The following is a 24,194-nucleotide window of genomic DNA, read 5'->3' as shown; positions in this document are numbered from 1 at the left end:
TGGATGGTTCTCAGAAGCATATAAATACATCAATAATCTCCATATTACACTGTAATTTGAGCAGCAGCCTGGCTCCCAGTAAAGTCAGAGGAGTAACATAGATTTTCAGTAGATGTGCCATCATTTAGTGTTTAAAGACTAGTTCAAAGCTACCACTGATTTCAAATCAGCTGGAACAGGTTCAAGTATTTTCAGCATTACCACAAGGAAACAAGGGCTTAGCCTGAAAGGCATGAAATCAGATATGCTAAAGAAGTGATCCAAAACACATCAAATACAATTTGGGCTGTGAAATCTTAAAGCAGCTTGTCCTGGTTCACATTTGTAAGAATCTGATGGCTGACAAGAAACAAATTAGAAAAAGAAACTGGTGTTTTGAATTTCTGGCTTAGCTGTGGCCTTAATTTTGACATCAAATATGAAAGAAGGAAATTGGGAACATGAAAGTACAAGAGACACAGTAAAGGGCTGAGAGCAAGTAACAGCCTGAGACAGGTTTTAAAAGGTAATGGGCAGATCTAGTTTCCACAAAATAATGACCACCACAGAATGTATATGTCAAATTAAAGCCAGTGTTTTAACAGACATCACAGCTGTTCGTTGTGGCCCAAATTTCTGCATTTAATAAAAACTTACAGAATGGCACCTGGTTAAGTGATTTGATACTTTATTATCCAAAAATGTCTTCCAAAGAGCTGGAACTGTCAATTTGTGAGAATAGCTTTGCATCCAGGTACTTTATTTATTTCCCTCAATAGCATCATCTAAATTTATTGTGAGAAATAAGTTACAATAGATTACGTAAAAAATAGAGTGTAAAATGATTTAAAACCATTCAAGAAAATTATATGACTAGCATTTGCATTTGGAAAATAAAATAAAAATGAATGGAAGCAGAAGTCACTTCAAATATTGTGAAAACAGCATATTCAGGAACTCAGAATTCTAATAACACTTGTTATAAGACCATATACCTGTTTTTTTCTTTTTTTTTTTTTTTTTTTTTTTTTCTTTCCCTTCAGGTGATTAACTATTTAGCATTACTGATGTTTACAGAGAAGCCACATGAAGTCTAGGCTTAATTGTCCTGGACATCGTCAAACATAAGTCCTCTAGCATTCAGCAAGTCAGGTGTTAAAAGGCCATGAATAGCACAGGAGTAGTACAAAACTGCAGAAGGATACACAGGTGGAAAAGAAGAAGTGAGGAGAAGCAACTCTTTACTTCAAAATTTTATAATCAATAAAATTATTTTAACTATGAGTATTACCTTTGTGAATGGAACTAATTATATTTGGTATTTGGTGTATATATTTATATATTTAAAATTTTGGTATTGTATTGTATTTGGTAATTGTATATATACTTAAATTGACCTTCAGACATTAAAATTACAGATAATGCCCTCCTTTCATTCAAGAATCAAGCAATTGGTTCTTTGGGTATGTAAATCTTCCATGTGGTAGACAGCTATGTTTAGCACATCTAGGCACTTGCCTGACATTCTTTCTATACCTTTCATATAGACTTTTATATAAAACAATTTCTCAAGCTGAAAGCTAGAAACATGCATAAGTGTGCAAGGAGTCTTTTCCATAAGGTTAGATGGAAGGTGAATTTTGCCAGGTGAAAGATTCAAAAATCATTGAAGAGAAAAGCAAAGTCAGTACTAACTGTAAATTTGTGTACAGGCAGATCACAAGACTCAGCTTAGTGAGGCAGATGGCAGAATTCCTCTGAAATCTGCAGTTAGAGGAATTTTTATTTCTACTGTAAAAATAAGTCTTAGGTAAAGAATTACAGGATGGATTGTATATACAGAAAGGCTCTTGGACTCAGTATTACAGTTAGCATGCACTAGTTCGTACACTCCTCACATTTAGGGAAGTATTCATCTTTTGGATGAAATGAACTAAAACCTTTTCCAAAGACTGCAGCTTGCTGTTTCTTTATATTTATTTTCTTACAGTAGTTGTGGCATGGGAAAAGACCAAGAAGTTTTCTTTGCAGTATTTCTAATTCAATTAAGAGCAAGAACCAATTAAAAACTTACAAATGGTTTCCCATGAACTTTTAGACTGAAGCGTTAGATAAATTTAGATTCTTGAAACAACCAAATTTGATTTCAAAATGTTCTGAGCAAGTTTTTTTTTGAAATAGATGCTTATAGGCAGGCTGTTGTGTCTGTATCTAGCAAACACTGAAGAAAGGTCTACATTTCAAAAGTTCTTTGCATCCAAGTACCTGCAATAAATCAATGTAAGAAGCTGTACCTCAGCTCCCTTTAGATCCGACAATACTTTTACAGATCTACTGCAGAAGCTACATAAGTATGATCATTTTGTCTCCTCTTTATGAACTTATAGACATAAACAGTTTATAGAATTGGTAGAAATGTATGCAGTATGTTTCTAAGACCATGAAGCTTGACACACTTTGTAAAAATCTGGTTTCAAAAGCTTTACAAGCACAATTAGAACTATTGCAGGAAATTATTGAGCTTTTAAAGGATAAACTCAGTTATTAATCAATGAGATACCTGTATTCTCCTGGAGAAGATGGCAGCCCATGGCTTGGACAGGTACACTTTCTGGTGGGTTAAAAACTGGCTGGACAGCCGGGCCCAGAGAGTGGTGGTGAACAGAGTGAAATCCAGCTGGTGACTGATCACCAATGGTGTTCCCTAGGGGTCGGTGTTGGGGCCCATCCTCTTTAATATCTTTACTGATCACTTGGATGAGGGAATTGAGTACACCCTCAGTAAGTTTGCAGTCGACACCAAATTGGGGGGAAGTGTCGATCTGCTGGAGGGTAGAAAGGCCCTGCAGAGGGCCCTGGACAGGTTGGGTTGATGGTCAGAGGCCAATGGGATGAGGTTCAACATGGCTAAGTGCTGGGTCCTGCACTTTGGTCACAACAACCCCATGCAGTGCTACAGGCTTGGGGGAGAGTGGCTGGAAAGCTGTACAGAGGAAAAGGATCTGGGGGTGCTGATTGATGCTTGCCTGAACACGAGCAGGCAGTGTGCCCAGGTGGCCAAGAAGGCCAACGGCATCCTGGCTTGTATCAGGAATAGCGTAGTCAGCAGGACCAGGGAAGCAATCATCCCCCTGTACTCAGCTCTGGTGAGGCTGCACCTTGAGTACTGTGATCAGCTTCGGGCCCCTCACCACAGGAAGGACATCGAGGCCATGGAGCGTGTCCAGAGAAGGGCTACGAAGCTGGTGAAGGGCCTGGAACACAAGTCCTATGAGGAGCAGCTGAGGGAACTGGAGTTGTTTAGTCTGGAGAATAGAAGGCTCAGGGGAGACCTCATTGCTCTCTACAACTACCTGAAAGGTAGGTGTGGGGAGCTAGGGGTCGGCCTCTGCTCACAGATAACTAGTGATAAAACTAAAGGGAATGGCCACAAAATGTGCCGGGGAAGTTTAGGTTGGAAATTAGGAGACATTTCTTCTCAGAAAGAGCAATCAGGCATTGGAACGGGTTGCCCAGGGAAGTGGTTGAGTCACCGTCCCTGGGGATGTTCAAGGAAAGGTTGGACATGGTGCTTAGGGACATGGTTTAGTGGGTGACATTGGTGGTAGGGGGATGGTTGGACCAGATGGTCTGGGAGGTCTTTTCCAAACTTAATGATTCTATCATTCTATAGTCAATCCTGAGGAACTTCCTCAGGATTCCTGATGGCAGGAATACCTGCCATCTGACTCCCACTGCATTAAGGAAAATAGAATATAAAATCACTAAGGAAGACATTCAGTTGAACTGAACTGTTCCTTATCAAAACAAGTATCCAAAGTATTCACCCAATGCACGTGCACGTGTGTATATACATGTAGAAAAAAAGTAAAACAGAAGAGTTAATTAGGAAAGACAGGTCTGAGCTGTTTTTGTGGAACGTTCAATAAACTGGAATGTTTGGTCTGATGTGAAAACTGAGAGTGGAATTACGTATTTATATATTGCTGAAGAACTGGAGATTTCAACTACAGTGGAAATTTACACCCAGACCTAACAAAAATATCTTTTGGTCAGAAAATGAAAGGGAAAATAGAAAGGAGGAAAATGTCAGATCAAAAGTTTGCAGTTATACTTATTGCCTAAGTTAGTTTTTAAAATGACAAGTTAAAATTTAATTACGAGTAAATTAACAGATTTTTGCAAATGGGTATTGTAAAGAGTAAGGTTTGAACATATTGTAATTATGTTTTTTGTCATGCACTTGAAATTATTGCAAATGAACATAAATGGACAAAATCATGTAAGCTGTTGGAGATGTGTTAGGAATAAATGAATAAGGTTTACAAAACGTATTTTTAAATTGCTGAAATCAAAGACACCATTTTAAATACTCAATTAAAGGGGATGCCTTAATTAAAATAGAAATGGAAGAAAAGATCTCTTGATAACAGTTACTTGCAGTTTCTGTCTTAACAGCAGGCTGATTAAAAGCCTGCAAGAAAAAAAAAATGTATTTTTCAGTTTTCACCCTGATTTTTTATCTTTGGATGGTATCAGGATGAAATGAGTACTTTGTTTTCTATGCTAATCTTAATGGCTTAAAGATAAAATTTAAAATTTTTTATCCTGTCCCATTACTAAAAGACAAATACTTTTCGTCTTTACATCATTTATTGACAGACAAGTTGCTTAAATACTTTGAATACCGAACATTATGGATGCATGGAACAGTCAGATATTATTATTTCACCATTACAAACACTGTATAAAACTTTGCAAATATATTTTTTTGGGTGAGTGTGTGTGTGGGAAGTTCAATAGATTCTCTTTGCAAAACTAAAGTACTTCATAGTCAGCTAATGTAAATCTTGCTAAATACTGATATTAAAGCAGGTATCAAACCTTTTGAAATTTTATTCCCTGGAAAGGATGGATTTGAAGAAACTAGCCTTTTGTATGAATTGCAACCACATAAAACAAAGGAGAAGGAAAAGGGGTCTTAATCCTAAAGCTAATGAAGAGATTGTATGTGCTGCGATCTTCCTGTGAGTTGAACTCTTGCTGGATAGACTCGGCATAGTCTTGTTACCATCAATATGTGTTCTTCAGCATGCTTTTATCGGGGAAAAAATGAAATTTGCATGGAATTTGCATTGGAACGTAAAAAGTCTCAAGAGAAAGAACTTGCATGCACGCACTGAAAAAACTCAGAACAGTGGAGAAGCCACATCATCTTAATGTGCCTAGAGCTCTGGAAGAGCCTTCCAGTAGTGATAGAGGGAGCTTAGGAACTAATTCAAAGTTAGGTTTGAAAATATGGGTAGGGTGAAATACTGTTTAGTGGAACTATGGAAACTCTATTAAAAGAGGAGTGATTGACTTCTCTTTATCTTTCTCCAGTTGTAAGCAGTAAAACCTCAAAAATGGATATAGAAGGTAAGGCTTTCATAGTCTCAGATTTACTTCAAAAAAGTTGTTTAGTCTTCTGAAGTATTATGAGAAATATCTTTGAGTACTCTGGAGACCAAGCAAACCCAAACTCATGCTGAGGGTGAGAAAATAACAATGAGTTTTCATTCTTTTTGTCCTTCAAGCTGTGACATTTATGCAAGTATCTCACTCTCTGAAAGGATAAACCTTAGGCCACAGATAGCAGGAAGATGAATTCAAATGCTCCTAGCAGACAAATCATTTCATATTTTATAAAAGGCCACAGTGGGTGAAAACTTTCTTGAAAAGCTGCCAGCAATATTTGTACATGCATCAGTGAAAATACAGCAGCTAGGCATTTCAGAAGGAAGATTCTTCGTAGCACACCTGTAATACTGTCCCACCAGACTAGTAAGTAACCCATCAGCAATAATATCCAGAGAAAAACTCCTAAAGGTGCTGAGACACAAGACCAAGAGTGACATGAAATCAGGCTGCCACGCATAGAACACAGACCTAAAATAAACATGGAAGGTACCTGTGTTATATATAGAGAAATTACTGTTGTATGATTAACTGTGCTTGAGCAATAAGAATCGTTGCTTTATAAGCTGAAGAGAACTGATTAAATAAGCAAGATGTTCAATTGGGCCTGCTCACCACAGTAGAAGTACATTGCCTGTGATCTCTGTACCTTTTATTAAGTATCTCCTTGAGAAAACCCCATGGCTTCACAACAAATTGTTCCTCTTCTAGTACAATATACTTACTGATTTGGGCCTACAGACATCTATCCTTCCAACCCCTCACAAAAGACCAGTTGCCATGCACCTCATAACTGGTCTACAAACACTTCTAATACTCTTCAGTAGAGGCACCATCTCCTCCACTATCTTTTCTTTCTTCTGGATCTGGGTCAGGCTTTCTGTAGCAAAGGAACTCATACATGAGCCTTCTTTCATGGAAAACCTTTATTACCAAATACAAGTGTCTCTGGGTCCCGCTGTATATCCATTTTTCAAATTTAATATATATATTTTTTAGACCTCCTGAAGAAAACCTGCTATATAGCTACCTGCCCTTTACAGATCTCTTAGTTTACAAAATTGTGCACGCTGCCTTTTACCATAAAGCCCGTAACTAAAAACACTTTTGGAATTAAGTCTTAGTCCACTGATGTAGGTTGATCTGGCTTGTGTCAAAGCCTTATAGAATCAGGCAGTGTAGTTTTGTACTGTGGTTTTGTAGTGCTTCAAGAAGGCTTGTTTTTGAAAATTAATGTCATTTCCTGCATTAGATTAACCCACTGATTTTTCTTTCCTATATTATATTTAGAGGAAGAAAGAATTTTTCCAAGTATGAGATAACAATTTCCATTTAATATTTCCCTTTCACCTTGGATTTAGGATTAATCAGTACTATACTGCAGAGTCTACAGACTGTCATGAACAGTTAGATTAGACAACCCTCATTTTTCCCTAAGCTAAGCTAAGGTAATCCCAGAAACTGAATTTACATAAACAATAAAAAGATTTTACTGTGCAAGTCCATAAATTCTGTCAGTTTCATGGGAGCAGACACTTGAGATGAGTTAAGCAGCTTTAACAACCCTATACAAAGGCAAGTATACTGGCTGAAAAAGCAGCCAGCATTCCGGAAATGACTAATGAAGTACTATAGCACAATTCTGCTAGTGGATGCTTCAGCTTGTACTGCATAACTAAAGTGCAGCAACAGGGTATAATAAATGCAAGAGTGATTCTTTGCGAGTATGTGGAATATCTAGTTTCTGGGTCTATGATATTATTAATTCTATTCAATGAATCTTGATATCGGACGACAGTGTTTCTTTGCTTACCGAGCAATATATGCAGTCTATGAAAATAGACAAACACAGAATTAGTTTTTTGGTTTACCTGAGATTGATAGATGCTATGACAATCCTTCAGAAAACGTATACTAACACTTTCACGGCAGTTATGCTTATATAACACTTTTCAGCTGCTTGGAAAATACTTTCTTACAAAAATACCGTAAAGCATATGGATGTTCAGTGGTGGTGTCTGTATAAAGACAGATCACACACATTTACCTTGTCTGTCAGGCAAAGTATAGGAAAGACTTTCATTGTAATGTAGTAAACACACTTGATTTTGGTTTTGTTTCTGTCTTGTTTTTGGTTTTGTTTGTCAAAAATGTGTGACCCGGTCTGAAAGAAGTCCAGAAATTTTTGTCAATAGTTGGAACTGAATGATTTTCTAATGATAAGTCTACTGCTATACTAGGCTTATCCTTGCCCTCAGGTGGGATGCCTTAAAGCTAAACAGCACCTGATAGATTGGTAGATCATAATAGCAGATCAGCTGCACTGATCTGTACTGGGGACCAGACCTAAAGTAGTTACTAAGAAAAACTGCAATGACTGAAGTGACTTTTAAAACCAAGTAAAGGAAATTTCTTCTGCCATACCTGAAAAAATAACCGTGTGTTTAGTAAAGAACTCCAACTCAAATAGTTTGATGCAAATTTGACAGTATTTTTATTAAGAGACCATAAATCGTAATTTAAAAGAAGCTAGCATTTTTCAGCACGTCTAGTTTTAAATTATTTCTAAGTTTTCCCTCATTTAAAAAATAAATGTATATAGCACGACAGAATTGAAACTAGATGCAAAATGGAGTACTTTCCATAGAGCAACTTGACCCAAAAGTAAAATCTAATCATAAATTGACCATCACCTAATGTTTATTTAAGAAATAAGTTTAAGGGAAAGCTAAGGCCATTAAATGCATTTGAATTTTGTGTTGAATTAGTCTTGACTAAGAATCGCCTTTTGATAAATTCTGAGAAGTTAAAATATATTTTTTAGTCTAAATATATTTAGCTTCAACATTTTCTTCTATACAAGTTTAGTCATTACTCATGGCAACATAATTGGCTGGAAAGATGCCAGTTTTTTCTCCTGCTCTTCCTTCCCACCAATCAAACTGTGAACTTGTTTTGGTTGTGACCTTGATTTTCTCTCCAGCTTTGAAAGTCAGGTCACCTGGCTGTTGTCCTTCAAATGAATAAAGTGCTGTCACTTCTACGGAATTGCTCGAAGAGCTACCTGAAGTGAAAGAAATTAAATAAAAGAGAAATTACTAAATTGCACATACAGTAAGTCCTTGAATAAAATATTCTTAAATAACAGTAGAAAACAGTAACAAAGATACCAAACTAATTTATCTGAGTGTATCAACTACAGATTAAAAAGCCCTTGGTTTCCACTACATTCTTAGTACAGGACATTTGGAATTTAGCCTATCAACATAACCAAGTTCATAAAGTAGCACTCTGCCCAAAATAAAGATCAGCAGTTTTCTCTGTATGATTCATATTGTTCCATGAAGACAGTAGGAACAAAAGTGGTGTGCTGAAGAAAGTGCCAGTACACTGAAAGATTGCTCAACAGAACGACTTTTGGGTTTTGGTTTTGGACTGTGTTCCCTGTGAGTTTCTCGACACAACATGTGAAACTTATAGCAGCAATTTTGCTTTATTTTATTTTTTTTAATCAGTACTTGTGATATAAAATAGTAAAATACAAAATATTCACAGCATATCCCTTCTCTTTGCACTGGACTTACAGTGTCTAGGATTTCAGTGTATCTTGCATGTTGTTTGATGTTGATTTAGTACACAGTTAAATCTCTTGCATGAACACATCCAAAAGTGAAAAAAACACCTATGAAGTGCAATGGAAGACTAGTTAAGAGGAAATAATGAAGACCTTTAGGTAGCTAATTCAGATAATTCAGGATGTATTGGTTATATGGACATGGTGGCTGCACATACGTTCAAACAAAGATTGAAGGTTTCCAGGTTGACTTCATCTCCAAGTCGTTTGCTGCCAGAATTCTGTTGCAAAAGCAGAAACCCAAGATCCTCTTGGTTTATACATTTCAAGTTCAGAGCAAGAAAGGATGGTGAGAGAAGCACCACTACAACTTTTTTTGTCAGTCTGTCCTCAACAAGTGACACCCACAGAATTTTTCTTTTAGTTGCTTTTATCAATTTGAACGAAAGAAGAAAAACCTTTTTGTGCCCTCCCCAGCCCAAATACAAACTTCTCTCAAAAAATAACGAACAGAGGACAATGACAATGACTAGCGCATGCACAAAAAGCATAGCTATTTTTTGCAATGTGTCTATATATATGTTCATTCCATAGACTAACTTCTTTCCTGTCACGACAACAATTTGTAACAATCATCAAAGACTAATACAATTTTTTTTGGCCATGGGCTAGGAGAATGTCGACTGAAATGAAGTCAAATGCCGTCTTTCTTCATCACGCCATCTCTCTCTCTCTCTGTCTATATTCATAATTTGAAGTCACACATCACTATTTCTTTTGTTGTGAAAACAAAACCGTGTTTATTAGGTCTTTACCTTCACCAGTTACTTCTACGAAAAAAGACAGCTTTTTCTAAATATCCTTTTTACTTTCACAGTCGAAACCCTTACAGACAAAGTATTCAGGAATTCATAATCTTCCACCAAGAATTCAAGCATGACGGAGTCCGGATGATATGACATGTTCACATGGAAAGTATGGTTTGAAACTAGATATTATGATGGAGGAAATCACAGGGAAAAACATAAGATGCTTTGACTTTTTACTCCTTACTTGAAGAACACTGAGAAGATACTGGGGATCAGTACTCTTTCGGTGCTAGGGCATGAGAACTATCATGACTCATTTGCATATACAAAGAAAGATGGGTTGTGGTTTATCCCTATGCCACATTCAGGCAGCAGGTATGGCTATAAGTGATGAGTTACTATGAAGGCTACAGATTCTTATATTACATATTAACTATAAGCGTTTCTTATTGCCTAAATGTTCAAATGGACAATCACTCAAGGAGAATTACAGTCACTATATATTTATTACTGCATAATGTAAATACACTTGGAAAAATAAGATAGTGGATAGCACACAAAAAAAAAGACAAAGCGGTAATAAGGGAAGTTGACAGCAAGAGCCTCTTTTAATTACATTTAACAGAACTGTCACCATCACTTTAATATGTTGGACTCATAGCAATGACAGAAGTAGTAGTTACCTCCAGGACTAAACTTGAATTAAGACTATCATTCCTCTTATACAAACTATTGAGTATACTGAAATTGGCTCAGCAAAAGTATGAAGAAAAATGAAGGGAACCTAGACACATTGCACGAAAATGTGGAACAAAAGAAGCACATGTGAAATGTGCTTTGAAGCGTAGGATAGAATTTGATGCACCACAATCATATCTCCAATTATTGCTTGTTCTATCATATGAACAGGATTGTTTTACGCATTTTGCTTCCCATCTGTTGCTCCTTTGCACGTGTATCTTTCCAAACATACTGAAACCTCAAAGTGCTACAACTGATTATGAACAACAACTTCCAAATACTTGCCCCAGCTGATACATGCTATCATTTAAAAGCATTTTCCAGCTGTATTACCATCAGGTGTTTTACAACATTTCCAACTTAATTTTCCATAGCAGCTATTTCCCTACTATAGTTTAATTTTATTTCTCACCAAGATTCTAATCTTTGTGCATTAATTCTGTATTCTGGTGGTATAAACCACATAAAATACATATTTATTGCCTTCAGATTGCAGCATTCCATACCTCATACTTATACGGAGCATTCTAACAAAGAGGTATCTGGTGGTATCATGAAAACTGCCACATGTATTATAAGGAGGAGCTGTTTCATGTTCTTGTTTCCTCATTTCAGTTTTACATAAACTCAGGTGGATACATCTTATACTGTATTATGATAGATGTGATATTCTGCAGAATAGAAAGTGAAACTTTTTCAAATTCCACTGTAATAAATTTTTAGAATGTATTGTTAAAATTTAAATAGTTTTAAATGAAAATGTAGTAGATACACATGAAGATTGCTGAATGCATATATTGGAAACACATTTGCAGCTCACACAAGATGGTGCTACAGTGCTACATACAGCATATGATACTGAAATCATTGAGATTTATGAGTAAGCATACTGGAATAAAAACAAATTACATTGTGGAAAGTCCTTAATAATGGTATCTGAATACACAGAGCACAGTTACACAAACACAGTGGTCAAAACAGAAATATAAAAATTCTGGTTGAAGATCTACTACTGCAGGAGCCAGCATTCATATGCATTGTCCTAACATACACAGACATGGTACGTACAATATCATTTTCATTCATCTTTACATTCTATAATGATACAAACTTTTTGCTAAGGACTTCTGACCACTGCTATGGATTAAGGACTTGATGAGGTATAAACTAGAGTGAACCTACTGTCTCGTGTGCTCTGCAGTACCAGCCCCATAGCAAATGAGAGAGAAAACTACCCTAAATTACAGTACACTTACTGCAGAGTGAAAGTATTCTCATGAAAGTTGTTATAGGAAAGGTATACTTGCTACATTTATACTAGTTAGTTAAAGAAGCCCTATGACTCAGCTGTTATCTCAGACAAATCAACTGATCAAGGGTATTGATGACTGAGGTGGTAATCATATTACTGATTATCCATCTATTATGCACTTTCCGCTAAATCTCTGCTTTGAAAAATGGGCTGTGGTTCTGGTTTCTTTTGAAGTTGAAAGGTTGTAAAATTGTTTCCATTGCCATGCAACATACCGTATGAAAATGCAATAGTCTAGGTAGATTTATTTTTCATTGAAACTGAAGAGCCTGTCTACCTTACTCAAAGTTTTTGTACAACCTTTAAAATGTATGTCTTAAGTTTTTGTCATTTACAAATCAATCTGAATGAGTAATATGTTCAATATACTAAATTCTATTTTCTCTATATTTAGTAAAGAAATAGGGAGAAGTGACTGGAACTGCCACACAAAATGGTAGAGTTAGACGAATCTCCAGCATTAGACATGACAGAAGTTGTATACTACTGACATAAAAGCTCCACCAAAAAGTATCATCTTACAGAAAAGCTCCAACAGAATTCTCATCGGTTAAATGGACACCTAGAAAACTGAGCAACCATATGAACCCTGTTTGTGCAGCAGCAATAAGAGAAAATCAACAAACAGACAAAATGATGGAAAACTATTAAGGGATTGAGACGGATGCAAACATCTATGCTTTGAAAAACAAATATATCAAGTATCATAAAGGTTTTATTATCACTAATATATAGTGTTAACAGGGACTGAAAACCTCAGTTACTGTTCATGAGTTTAGGATAAGAGCTGTATCTAACAGTGAACAGACAGAAATTTTAGTTGTTTACCTGTCACAGGACACTGGGCTTTTGTTTGGAAAGGATTAGTATTGAGTTTAAAGTTCAGGAAAAAACGTAAAATAGGCTGAAGAACTAGGTTAATTACTTGGTCCTGTAACTGGTGCCAGGCACAGTGAAGAGTCTATAGGTTTTAATGGCCACCTTTAGCAAATGGTTTGGACAACACCACCAGCAAAGATACAGTTGTAAGTATGAATAGTATATGTGTGCACAGATTAAATACACTAAACTGTCTGAAGGATGTTTGCCGCAAACTACCATGTTAAAAAGGAAGACTATCATCAGTTCCCAACAGGACACATTAAAGAGGAAGACAAGCATTAGCTCAATGCAACAGTAACACATAATCCTCAAGAAGACTTTTGAAACAAAGAAGTCACTTTAGGAAGAAGTGTAAAAGCACCATGAAAATTTACAGTGGTGGGGAGAGAGTCTGGACTGGAAACAGCAGTAGTCAAATCCCAACTTGATACCACTACAAGTCACCCTGCTGGAATCGCCTCTGCCCAGGCCAGGCAGAGCAACCTCCCCACCAGGCACTGTGACCATTCTGCACCTATCTACAGGAGTTACAACATGGGGTGTAAGTAGTAAAGACATCTCTTCATGCACATGTGGCTTTGTGGTGGGGCTTTCTTGCCAGCTTATGGATCATTGGGTTGTGAGAGCACACAGAGCTGGAGTACCCACATCTCCAACAAGAGGTGCATGCAAGTAGAACGACACGCACTGCCAGAATAGATGGTGTGTGTTTGCAGCTTATACTGCCTGCAAGGCTGGATGTGCATGAATGGAAAACTGCACATTTGATATGCATGCATGCCTGTAAGTGCCATTACAATTATACGTAACACAAAGCGCATGTGTGCCTTTAAGTGCAATTAAAAATGTGAAGGGTTAGTTATAAAGAGCATTTAGAAAGTGAAGGTGTTTATTAACATTTTGCAGCTATCTAATATTTTGGTTTACTTGCTGTAACACTGATATTGATCACCTATTACCAACAAATTATCTGTCGCTAGTGAATTAACAAACCACTTTGATCCTGGTTTTGGTTTCAGCTATATGAACGGAGCAGTCTTTCTCTGTAACTATTCTTGCACAAGTGTCCACTTTCACGGTGAAGATTAGTGTTCAAACTGCTCACAGCCATTGCTGAGTTTTAATTAATAATTTTTATTAAAGAGCTTGATTAACTGTTGATCTGGTAAGGAGGAGAAGTATGCACTGTGGTGATAATGCTAGGCTGAGAACAGGAATTCAAAATGCAATGCTAAACTCACTAGCAGTCCCCCTAGAAGCTAGGACGGTTACTCTTTCTGCAGAAGTAAATTGGTTTACCTTAGGTCTGAGAGAGAGACTGAGCTACTGCTAAGGTTAAGATTAGGATCAGAGTTCAGTAAGGTAGAGAAAGATTAATTGGTGGGCAAGCAATATCAAGAATGAGATGAGGCATTATATTTCTGTATTTGATGCGCTCACAATGAATAGAGCTAGATCTGGATTGTTGCAAAACAGGTGAAGGATAGAGTAAGATCAGCAAATTAATTATGGTTAATTCTGAATTAAATGAGAGTTACTGCATTACGGTCAAAGCTTTAAAGTTGGAATTTAATTTGATTACAGGATCCAGTTAGCAACAGTTCCTATTTCCACATGTACCAATGAATGTGCACAGTTAACTAGATTATGGTTTACAAACCCCACCCCCCCCCCAAAAAAAAATGAACAGCTACATCTTAAAGTAAATGTAGAGTTTGGTCAAGTGAAATTAAAATAATACATTTTGAACTTGTCTAGTTGGAAGTGTGCTGCTGTGTTGTCCTGCAAGGAGAAACAATGTGAAGGTGGTGGTGGGGGAGTTGGGTTTGTTTGGTCTAGCTTTGGAAACTTCAGGAAGAAAAACTAGATGTAATTAAAATAAGTACAATAAGGTACTGGAGACTCTTTAGTTCTTACTAGGTTAATATTGTTTTTGTGGAATTACTAGTACACAGTACTTTGTTCCATTCTGATAGTTGTTGTATTGGTGCTCGCCAGAGCTCAAGAAGCGTTTGGACAATGCTCTCAGATATATGGCTTGGTTTTTGGGTGGTCCTGTGGGGAGCTAGGAGTTGGACTTGAAGATCCTTGTGGGTCAATTCCAACTTGGGATATTCTGTGATTCGTTGTTAATAGGGGTTTAAATAGGTTCATTTCTTACAGTGATGACTGCTGCTGCTCCTTCATATTTTGATAAGGCATACCAAGCTATATTTTGAACAGAATTTGGGTAGGAAACTGCAAGGACTGAAGAGATGCATTTTCTACTGGATCCAGCACATTGCTTTAGAATGTGGAACACAGGGTGTGTGCAAAGAAATACCCCGTAGTAAATTCTGAGTATGTCAGGGTCACTGCTAATGACAGGAACAGCTTTTGAATTACGGTTAGAACTCAGGACAAAGAACCAAAGACCTAAAATTTTTACTTAAGGAATTCAGCAGCGCTGGGCTATGATTAGGTTTGAATGTAGGCAGAGAAATGGCTTAAGCTTGAAGTAGTAGGCAAACCACTAAGTTCAATCTGTAAAATTCACAAGAACGGGATGAAAGCTGGATCTGACAGGGAGATCTTTCAGTTCTGTTTGAACTACAAGACATTTAACTTAAAGAAGAACTTAAACAGGCAAAGTGGCAGGGCAATATATTAACTTTGAAGTAAGAACTGAATCTAGGTGAGAGTAAAGGAATATTGAATTTGCAAAGGTCAGAGAAAAATATTGCAACAACTGAATCATAACAGGACAAAAGCCTGGCCAAAACTGGAGATGGAAAGAAAAGGCTGTGTCTTTGAAATAGTATCCAGAGAACAATCTATAGGACTCACATTGCTTAGAAGGTAAGAAGTTCTTAAAAAAAATAATTCAACTTGAAAATCACACATGCTCTGCAGTGATCAGCAACAGGCAGTTTCATATTCTATTTCATCATTTTTAGCTTGAATTAATAATTAGTTAATGAAGGAGTGCCAGAATAAGGCAAAAAGAGATGGATCTGGGACAAAGGTCGTTATGAGGTGTTTGCAGAAAATGTTTTTTAGCAAACGAAAAGGGACAAAGGGCAGGGAAATCCTAACAGAAAAATGGAGGAGTGCTAAAGAGGTGTTCTCAGTGACGCACAAGAACTATAGACGTAAAGGCAGTTATAGACTTAGCCAAGCAATAGAATTTGGGGAGCATGAATGTTACAAGGAAAGCATATGATCACCATCTATCAGGTTAAGGGAGGACAGAATACAATGTCTAATACATGATTACAAAGAAGTCACCAGAGACTTGGAAGTAAGAGTTATATTTCATCAGTGAATGGAGCAGTACCAAGGCCAAATGTCAGAGTATGGCCCCATTTATGGTATTGCACTGTCTTGAAACCAAGGTAGCCTCATTCAGATTGCCTACTGGGGACAGCCTCTGGCACATGGTAACTTCCAAAACTAGTAAGGAATCATTTGACACCCACTGCCTTTCCCAGATCAAAACCATGCCAGGGACCTGCTGAACATTCAGTAGAAAAAGTGATAAGTTTTCAGTACTCAAGTACATTTCCTTACAACATTTAATTTAGAAGCATAGCTGGAGCCTATGGTTTCAGCTGGGTGCAACAGAAACTGCTTGAAAGAGGGTCAAAAGCAATACTAAGGAACCGCAAACAGAAACATAAAAGAAGATAACAATATGGTTAACTATAGGCTTTATTAGATGAAAGACAACCTGTATATAGATGAGATCAGGAGCATTGAACTAGACAAAGCACATTCTCTGAGACAGGTTAGTGTGTTAGTAGACGTTAAACCACGTTTCTGGCCACTCTTTTTGCCCCGATTAGCCCTTTGGAGAGGCTATTTCAGAGTCCTGCTCCCCCAGCGGTTAAGACAACTTTCTTAATGTCCAGCTTCAAGTAATTCACTACTAGTCTATATCTGTGGGCTTTTTTTGTTTGTTTGTTTGTTTGTTTGTCAACAGTAGCCTTTGGCTGAAACCTTTCTTTCTTGGCATTTACTGTCCTTACGCTTTTACAGTCAGAAACATTTTTCAAATCTTCAGGCTATTGCATTAGAAATAACTTACTTACCTCATATCAGTGACTTCTTGCTCCAGTCATTGTACTTATTCTTCTCTGCACCTGTTCAATTTTCCCTAATTCTTCTTCGAAACGTAGAAAAGAATATTACCGTTCCACATAAGGTGGATTCCAAATGTAAACATCATCACCTTACCTCCACAGAAAGATGCCCATAGGTAACTGACTGTTGTACCAGTAAGAGCAGAGCTCTTTATGCAGAAGAGTGACCGAACTTAATGAACGCAGAGTACATTCTGTGGAGACCAAGATTTATTTTTGAATGTGAAAGTAAAAAAAAATAGTGAGATGAATCAGCACAGAAGACTGTCAGAACAGATCTTTTGATGAGGAGATAAAGTCATGAATGAAGAAATCCGAAGACAAAGGAAAAAAATGAAGGGGATGGACAGCACTGGAGGAACTGGAAGTCACAGAAAGCTGAGATAGAAGAATGAGTGAAGTATTAGTGACATAGCAGTGAACCAAGGCTGCAAAATAAGTGATAAACAACACAAAGCTAATGGATCAAGACCTCTAAGATCACCTAGTCCAACCTTTAACCCCATACTGACAAGTCCACCACTAGACTATGTTATTAAGTTTTACATCTACATGTTTCTTGAAGACCTCCTGGGATGGTGACTCAACCACTTCCCTGGGCAGCCTGTTCCAATGCTGCACAACTCTTTCAGGAAAGAAGTTTCTCCTAATATCCAGCCTAATGTATACAGAAGAACGATAATGAAGTTACACATCTAAAAATGAAGACTAAGAGAAATCAAAAGAAAGTGGATGTGACAGCTTGAAGAAACTTTGATGTTGAGAGCTATAGATTTTGAATGTGAATTGATGTATTCTATGCCCTAGAACCAGAGCCATATAACATAATACAATTTTGAACACAGAAATGTTCCTCATTAGTTTGACACCATTAATCCATGAAAGCCATCAGTTCCGTAAACTGTTTTAATATTAGTAGGTTTTGAAAAAAAGAGGAGTCTCTGTACACAATAATGAAATCTATTCCAAGGTTACAGAACAGACAAAAAGGAAGCCAGCAAACAGAAGATTAACTATAGAAGGGAAAGATATCTTTGCAGTTGGGGCCTTCATCTCTTCCCTGACCTTAAGAAGAAATACCAGCACATGTATTAAACAGGGCAGCTATTTCAAAGAGTAAGGAAACAGGCCTAAAAGTGACCTGTTGATATTACATTAGAAAACAGTTAAAGGCAGCGTTAACCACGTTGAAGTCAAAGTACTAAATTGTGTGCTGGATCACCAATATGGACAGAGTAGTTGGACTGCCTGCTGTCTGATATAATGCTCTTTTCTCCAAAGAGTTATGAAGCTGAAAATGTCTGTGGTAAGGCATCTTTTTCAAGAACACGAGGAAAATCTGAGGCTTTGGTTATATATGATCAGGCATACTCAGAAGTATCTACCTTTTACTAGATCTAAACTTACCCTCTCTTTTTCCATTATATTTGAGTCCTGAACTATTATGTAAAACAGCACCTATAAAAATACTCTATGAACACAAAGTTATGCCCTGCAGAGATTTGAGTTCTTAGGTGAATTGTGTCAGAGGTAGTCCAAGAAACAGCGTAAAGGAATTGAGAGAGCGCACATGTAACAAAGAGGTAAGGCTTAGCTGGATTTTGAGGGAACCATTATTTATTCCTACATACCAGTTTCCTGCAAGCTGTTCAGTCCTCTAATTTTATGTATCACATAACCTACCTCACTACTAAATTTTTAAAAATTCAAGATATGTGGACTAGCAGTGGTTTTGATCATAAAAAAATTAATTAGTCATATTCTAACATGTTAAAAGAAAGAACCAGAGATGTGCTTCGATATTCCAAAGGGCAATCTTAGACAAGTTCAATCGTCTCAAAGAACGCATGTATGCCTCTAGATATGTCTCCCTAGAAACAAAACAATGGAAACTATTTCATTTATGTTATGACAACAATAAAAAATGCATAGAATACTTCTGAAAACACATAAGATACTCCGGAATGTAAAGAAACAAAGTTACAGAAGTATGTAATCGTATGTTTATTACTAACGATGAGCACACACAAAACAAAGTCCTTTGTTACAACTGATTTTTCTAGCCAAGAGTTTAAGAAACAATCAAAATTATGAAAACTGGAACAGAAAACAGTATTATTTTATGGAAGGAGAAAATGCATGGTTTGCTTTTGATGTGACTACCATTTTGAGTATTCCCTCAAAAAAAACTTGCATATACTGTATGACTCCTTTATTAAAAAAAAAAGCTCACTTAGTTGCTAGAATGTAAACAAAAAAATATTTTAACAGTGAGGTTATAGAATATTGAAAAAGCACTCCCTCAAAAATATCTATTTATGATCACATGCAATAATAAAAACCTGACTGATAGAGCATATTACTGCACATGACTTCTGGCAAAGCAACATCTTAGAGATTAAGACCTTCTGAGGTTTAATTGACTGTATGTGTATACTTCATGTTTTATGGATGTAGAAGTTTAATGCGGATAATGGCCCATCCTTTGATGTTATTTGAAGTCCAAGGCTTTGCTATTCATAACAGCTATTGTTTAGGTAATAGCAACTTTGGCCCAAACCCACATAGGTGATGTTGAGATCATGTTCACAGATAGGCTGCCCAAAAGCTAAGTCAGCTTCCTGCATTATCTAGGTTACAACATCACGATGAGAAGAAACAAAATACCTTATGACATTAAGGCTCACTACTGGGTATTTATTGGGCAATGTCCATTTTCTGGCTTTATCACCATGTGTAGTGAAAGATAGGCTGAATGCAGCAGCATCCTTGGAACATGACTATTCCCCTGTTTTTGAAGACAAGACGGAAGTGAAGTAAGGAATACATGAAAAGAGGTAAATGGAAGTGCAATACAAATTGTTGAGCAGAGAAAAAGAGGATCTTTAGGGCTGTAAACTGGAAGATGTCATTGCTTTCTTCTCACAAGACAAAATGAAACATCAGGTGGTGGTGGTGCAAACGGGAGTAAAGCAAAAGCATATTGTGCTATGTTACACACTAGAACTTTCTGAAGAAATTAACTTTTCAGGCCCTGTATGGCAACAAAGTATTCCAGGTGTTAATGCCTACTTACAAAAAAGTCTGCGTGAAACTCTCATTCACACAGAAAAACAGTAGCTCACCTGTATCCTAAATACTACAAGTCATGAAAGTAATTCTTTCAGTTCTTGAAGCACCAGAACACCCATTGGTTCCTTTTTCAACCTACTGCAATTCTTTTTCCATGTTCTTTTACCACCTCTCTCAGCCTTTAACCTGAGAAGAAAGGGTTTTAAGCTGGGCCTTCAGAGCAGAGCAGACATATAGATACTTAAAAATTTCAGATTAGTTGTTTCTGTACAAATTATGAACCAGCATTTGTTCGGGAAATGGATCTGAGCTAAATGTTCCGAGTCAGAAATCTTACAAGTGAACTCTCAAATGTCTTATAGATATTAAACTGCTAATTTTCTTAAAAGCATTTTTTATTTATTTGTTAAATGTAGAGTCACCTCAAAAACCCTCAGCATGCACAAAACAAGAATCAGATCTCACTGAACAGATGGTTGAGAAGGTCTGAGTATGTACAGAAGTTTTGACATTTTATATCTACAGGTACTAAGCTGCTATAATCAGATATAAGCATAGGTCTTTCTGTGCAGATACTTGAAGTATGTCATATGCCACCATTGATCCAATTAATCTTTAATAATGCTCATCTGATCAAAGGTCAGGAGACATGATATTCAGCAAATCACTCTCAGAACAAATATTCCCTTGCCTTAGCTGTTGTTTTTACGTGGAAGAGGCCATAGCTTGAGGTAACAAAAATACTTGTCTTTCTCTAACTTTTTGATAAAAAAATTCTTGCACCCCAGAAGACCAACTGTACCCTGGGCTGCATCAACAGGGGCATGACCAACAGGTCGAGGGAGGTGACTGTCTCCCTCTACTCTGCCCTCGTGACGCCCTCACTTTGGGTATCCTATCCAGGTCTGGCCCCCAGCACAAGAAGGATGTGGACCTGTAAGAGTGGGTCCAGAGTAGAGCCACAAGGAGGATCAGAGGGCTGGAGCACCTCTCCTGTGAAGGAAGGCTGAGAGAGCTGGGGATGTTCAGCCTGGAGAAGAGAAAGCTCTGGGGAGACCTCATTGTAGACTTTCAGTTCCTAAAGGGGACTTGCAAAAAGAGATGGAGGATGACTTTTTCACATGGGCAGACAGTATCAGGACAAGGGAGAATGGTTTTAAACTAAAAGAGGGGAGAGTTAGAGTAAACACTGGGAGGAAATTCTTCATTCAGAGGGTTCATTCACTGGAACAGATTGCCCAGAGAAGGTGGGGATTTTTTGTTTTAAAGAGCAGATGTATATTTGAGTGTATGTTTAAGGCAATTTCATAAAGTTCATTCAAGGTAGTTTGGATAATATCAAGAAAGTTCTGTATCATTCCAGGAATTGCACTCTCTGGTAAGTCTCAGTACTAAATGTACACCCCAGTCCTGGAGAAGGAGGTAAAACAAAGTGTTAAGCCCTCTGCTACTTTCATGGGACTTGTCTGAACAAAGCCTATTTTCTGAATTACTTGCAGAATTAGACATTGCATAGTAGTTAAAGTAGGTACTTCATCCAGGTTTTCAGTGCTCTGTCTGGTTACAAAGCCTTCAGGTTGATTTTGGGAATAACCCATGTTCTCCATTAACAAAGAAAATGGTGACTGGAAAAAATCATCCAGGTTTAATATCAGATGTTAAAGAGAGCACAAAGCAATGCTAGGCACAGATGTAGACTGCAAGGTGTACTATCCACAGTGGTGCTCCAGAGACTGAACAGATAGAAATTCAGCAACAGATGCAAAAAAAAAAATTTACATGTCTTTATGTGTATTTATACATATATAAATGTATTTATACATTTCACACACAGAAAAAAAATAGATTGAGGCTCAAATATTTTTGAATTCTTCCACATATTCTGGAAAAAGACCATTTTAAAGAAGCTTTCATGCCAACAGCTTGCATCACACCTCACAGACAAAACCAATGGTTTTATTGGTAGTTGAAGCAGACCTGACTATATTTAAAGTTTAAGTTACTGTGCAAATTAAGCTCATTCAATAGGAACACATTTCACTGTTTCTGAGTTTTGAGTTCCATGAGGAACATGCTGGCTCATCATCTTCATCTGCTGATGGAACGCTTTCTATCTTTGTTGCAGCACACTCAGCTTTTGCATTAAAGAGTGCCTTTTTTGTCAAGCATCTGTGGATGTATTTGATATTTAGGATATAAAAAAAACACCTCCTGCTTGTAAGAGTCAATTCCATAACAGTACTTTTGCTGATTACTTTTAAGATTTTATTTTTCTGCCTTTTCAAAAAACATTTAAATTTTCATTCAAACTGAAATGGTCAAATAAACTATATCAATGTCAAGGGTTTTATTATGCTCAAGATAACGTTAATGCAAATAATGGTTTGGATGAAATCATACTGGAAAATATGAGATGCAATGCTAAGCATAGCATTCATATTCTGAAAAATACAGTAAACAGAACTGAACTATGTTTTATTCAGGTCAGTTTGACTGTTTAGGAATGATTTGCAAATCTTTTATTATGTTGACAAGATGTTCCGCATTTCCACTACACATGCCGAGTTAACATCTCAACCCAAACACAATGCCTCTTTATTTTGCTTCTTAAATCTCTACTGTCAGATTCAAAAGTTCTGCTGCTGTGTTACTGAAACATGCACTGGTTTACCTGATATCAAGTTTAGCTTTTACCTTACTCTGGAAAACAATGTACAACCTGAAAACAAACAAAACCAACAGCAAGCCCAATTTCATTCTAGGCAATTTCTACACAGATTCTACACTAACATTTTGTGAATATTGACTGATTTATTTTTTTTTCCAGCCTGGCATAGGCTCTGGACTGTTTAGAAAGAAGAGTGAATGAGAAAAAGAGATCTTATATGGAAACATACAAAATAATATTATTGTACAGGGCCTTGTTTGAAGTCCTGTTGACAATTCCCATCACCAATGTTCAAAACTGGATGAGGAACAGGGTGATGAGGGATAGAAAGGTTGTTTCCAAGGAAGAAAAAAAAAGCTTTACAGAATAAAACTCAGATGAAAGAAGTTACTATTAGCAAAGGAATAAAAGAGAAAAGATATTTTAGCTAAAGAGCAGGAAAGCATGGGACGAAACAGATTTAATCGTTCATCTAAATTTATTTTTGGAAAAGCACAGGAAGATTTCAAGCCATTAGAAAAGAAAGATTCAAAAACTGCTTTCCACAGAAAAAGCCAGTGAGTATCTCCTAACTATTTTAATGTGAAGTCTACTACTTTCATAACAATGATATGCAGACATCTACAAAGTTCAGAAACCCCTCGTTCAGTTTAGTTGGGTCAACGGGTTTAGGGGCTGCTGAAATCTATGCTAGGACTTATTCTTGACCCAGTAAGTATATTCTCATTGCTATTATGTTATTCTACCACCATTCAGGTAAGAAGTTTCTTTTCTCTTTTTGTAAAAGTGAGAAGTATTTTTTATACCATTCATAGAACAGTTATTTGGCATACTAAGTTAGTCTATATTGGTGTTTGATTTAATTTTGCAAGGCCTCCTGTTTCCTTTTCAGGAACTGAGTATTTTTCCCAAAGCACAAATGACCTTCTTGGTTCAATCACCAAGACCTAGCTGACTGCATCATGTTGATCAATACTGAAATATCACAGCAAAGGTAGATGCAAGATCCCAGGTCCCTTGGATGGTCCCTCTAGAATAGCGAACATCACTTTTTGGGGAAATACTAATTTTGCCCTATTCATTTTGCTGCTTATGGAAAAGTACAAAGTGTTTTTTCTTGGTCACAGCAAATCCTAATTAATTCCCAAAGAAAGGACAGTATTTATTACCAGAGCCTTCCCTTAACACTAATGTGAAGCTGTTGTTCAGTATCCTTCCAGGAAATGGTATGCAGCATTTCCTCCCGTGTCCTACTGGCCTCCCATCAGATGGGAACTGTGTGGTAGACAGGATGTTCTCAAAAATGCAGTCTTCAGACGTAGAAAAGTTTCTAGTTCTTGCTATCAAGATAGATCAAAGCTTCATCCTATCCACCCAACCACAACTATAAAATGATTTACATCTCTTAGATCAGTATCAGCCTTTATCACAAGTCAGTCAAACAGTGCAATATCCTACAGTCTGGATAGAAATCCTGTGTACCTATCATTTCCTAGAGGTACTTAAGTCCTGCTTGGATTCCATTAGTATTAATGGAGCAGAAACTCCCATACTCCCAATGGCTTTTTTTTTTTTTTAA

The 24,194-nt window shown here is 37.0% G+C and overlaps 1 protein-coding gene across 2 annotated transcripts in view; it reads right to left on the bottom strand.

Annotated features, from left to right (window-relative positions):
* Positions 1-7,906: 7,906 nt before the first annotated feature.
* Positions 7,907-24,194, bottom strand: part of SH3YL1 (SH3 and SYLF domain containing 1) — a 43,616-nt gene continuing 27,328 nt past the window's right edge. For both annotated transcript variants that reach the window (XM_040551794.1, XM_040551795.1), the window contains exon 10: positions 7,907-8,500. In XM_040551794.1, coding sequence (XP_040407728.1) covers positions 8,301-8,500 — 200 coding nt within the window. In that variant the 3' untranslated portion in view covers positions 7,907-8,300. The remainder of the gene's footprint in view (positions 8,501-24,194) is intronic.

Source organism: Cygnus olor, chromosome 3 (genome assembly GCF_009769625.2).
Source record: "Cygnus olor isolate bCygOlo1 chromosome 3, bCygOlo1.pri.v2, whole genome shotgun sequence".
NCBI classification, from domain to species: domain Eukaryota; kingdom Metazoa; phylum Chordata; class Aves; order Anseriformes; family Anatidae; genus Cygnus; species Cygnus olor.
The sequence above is the reverse complement of the archived record's forward strand: the minus strand, read 5'-3'. Positions and strand labels throughout refer to the sequence as shown.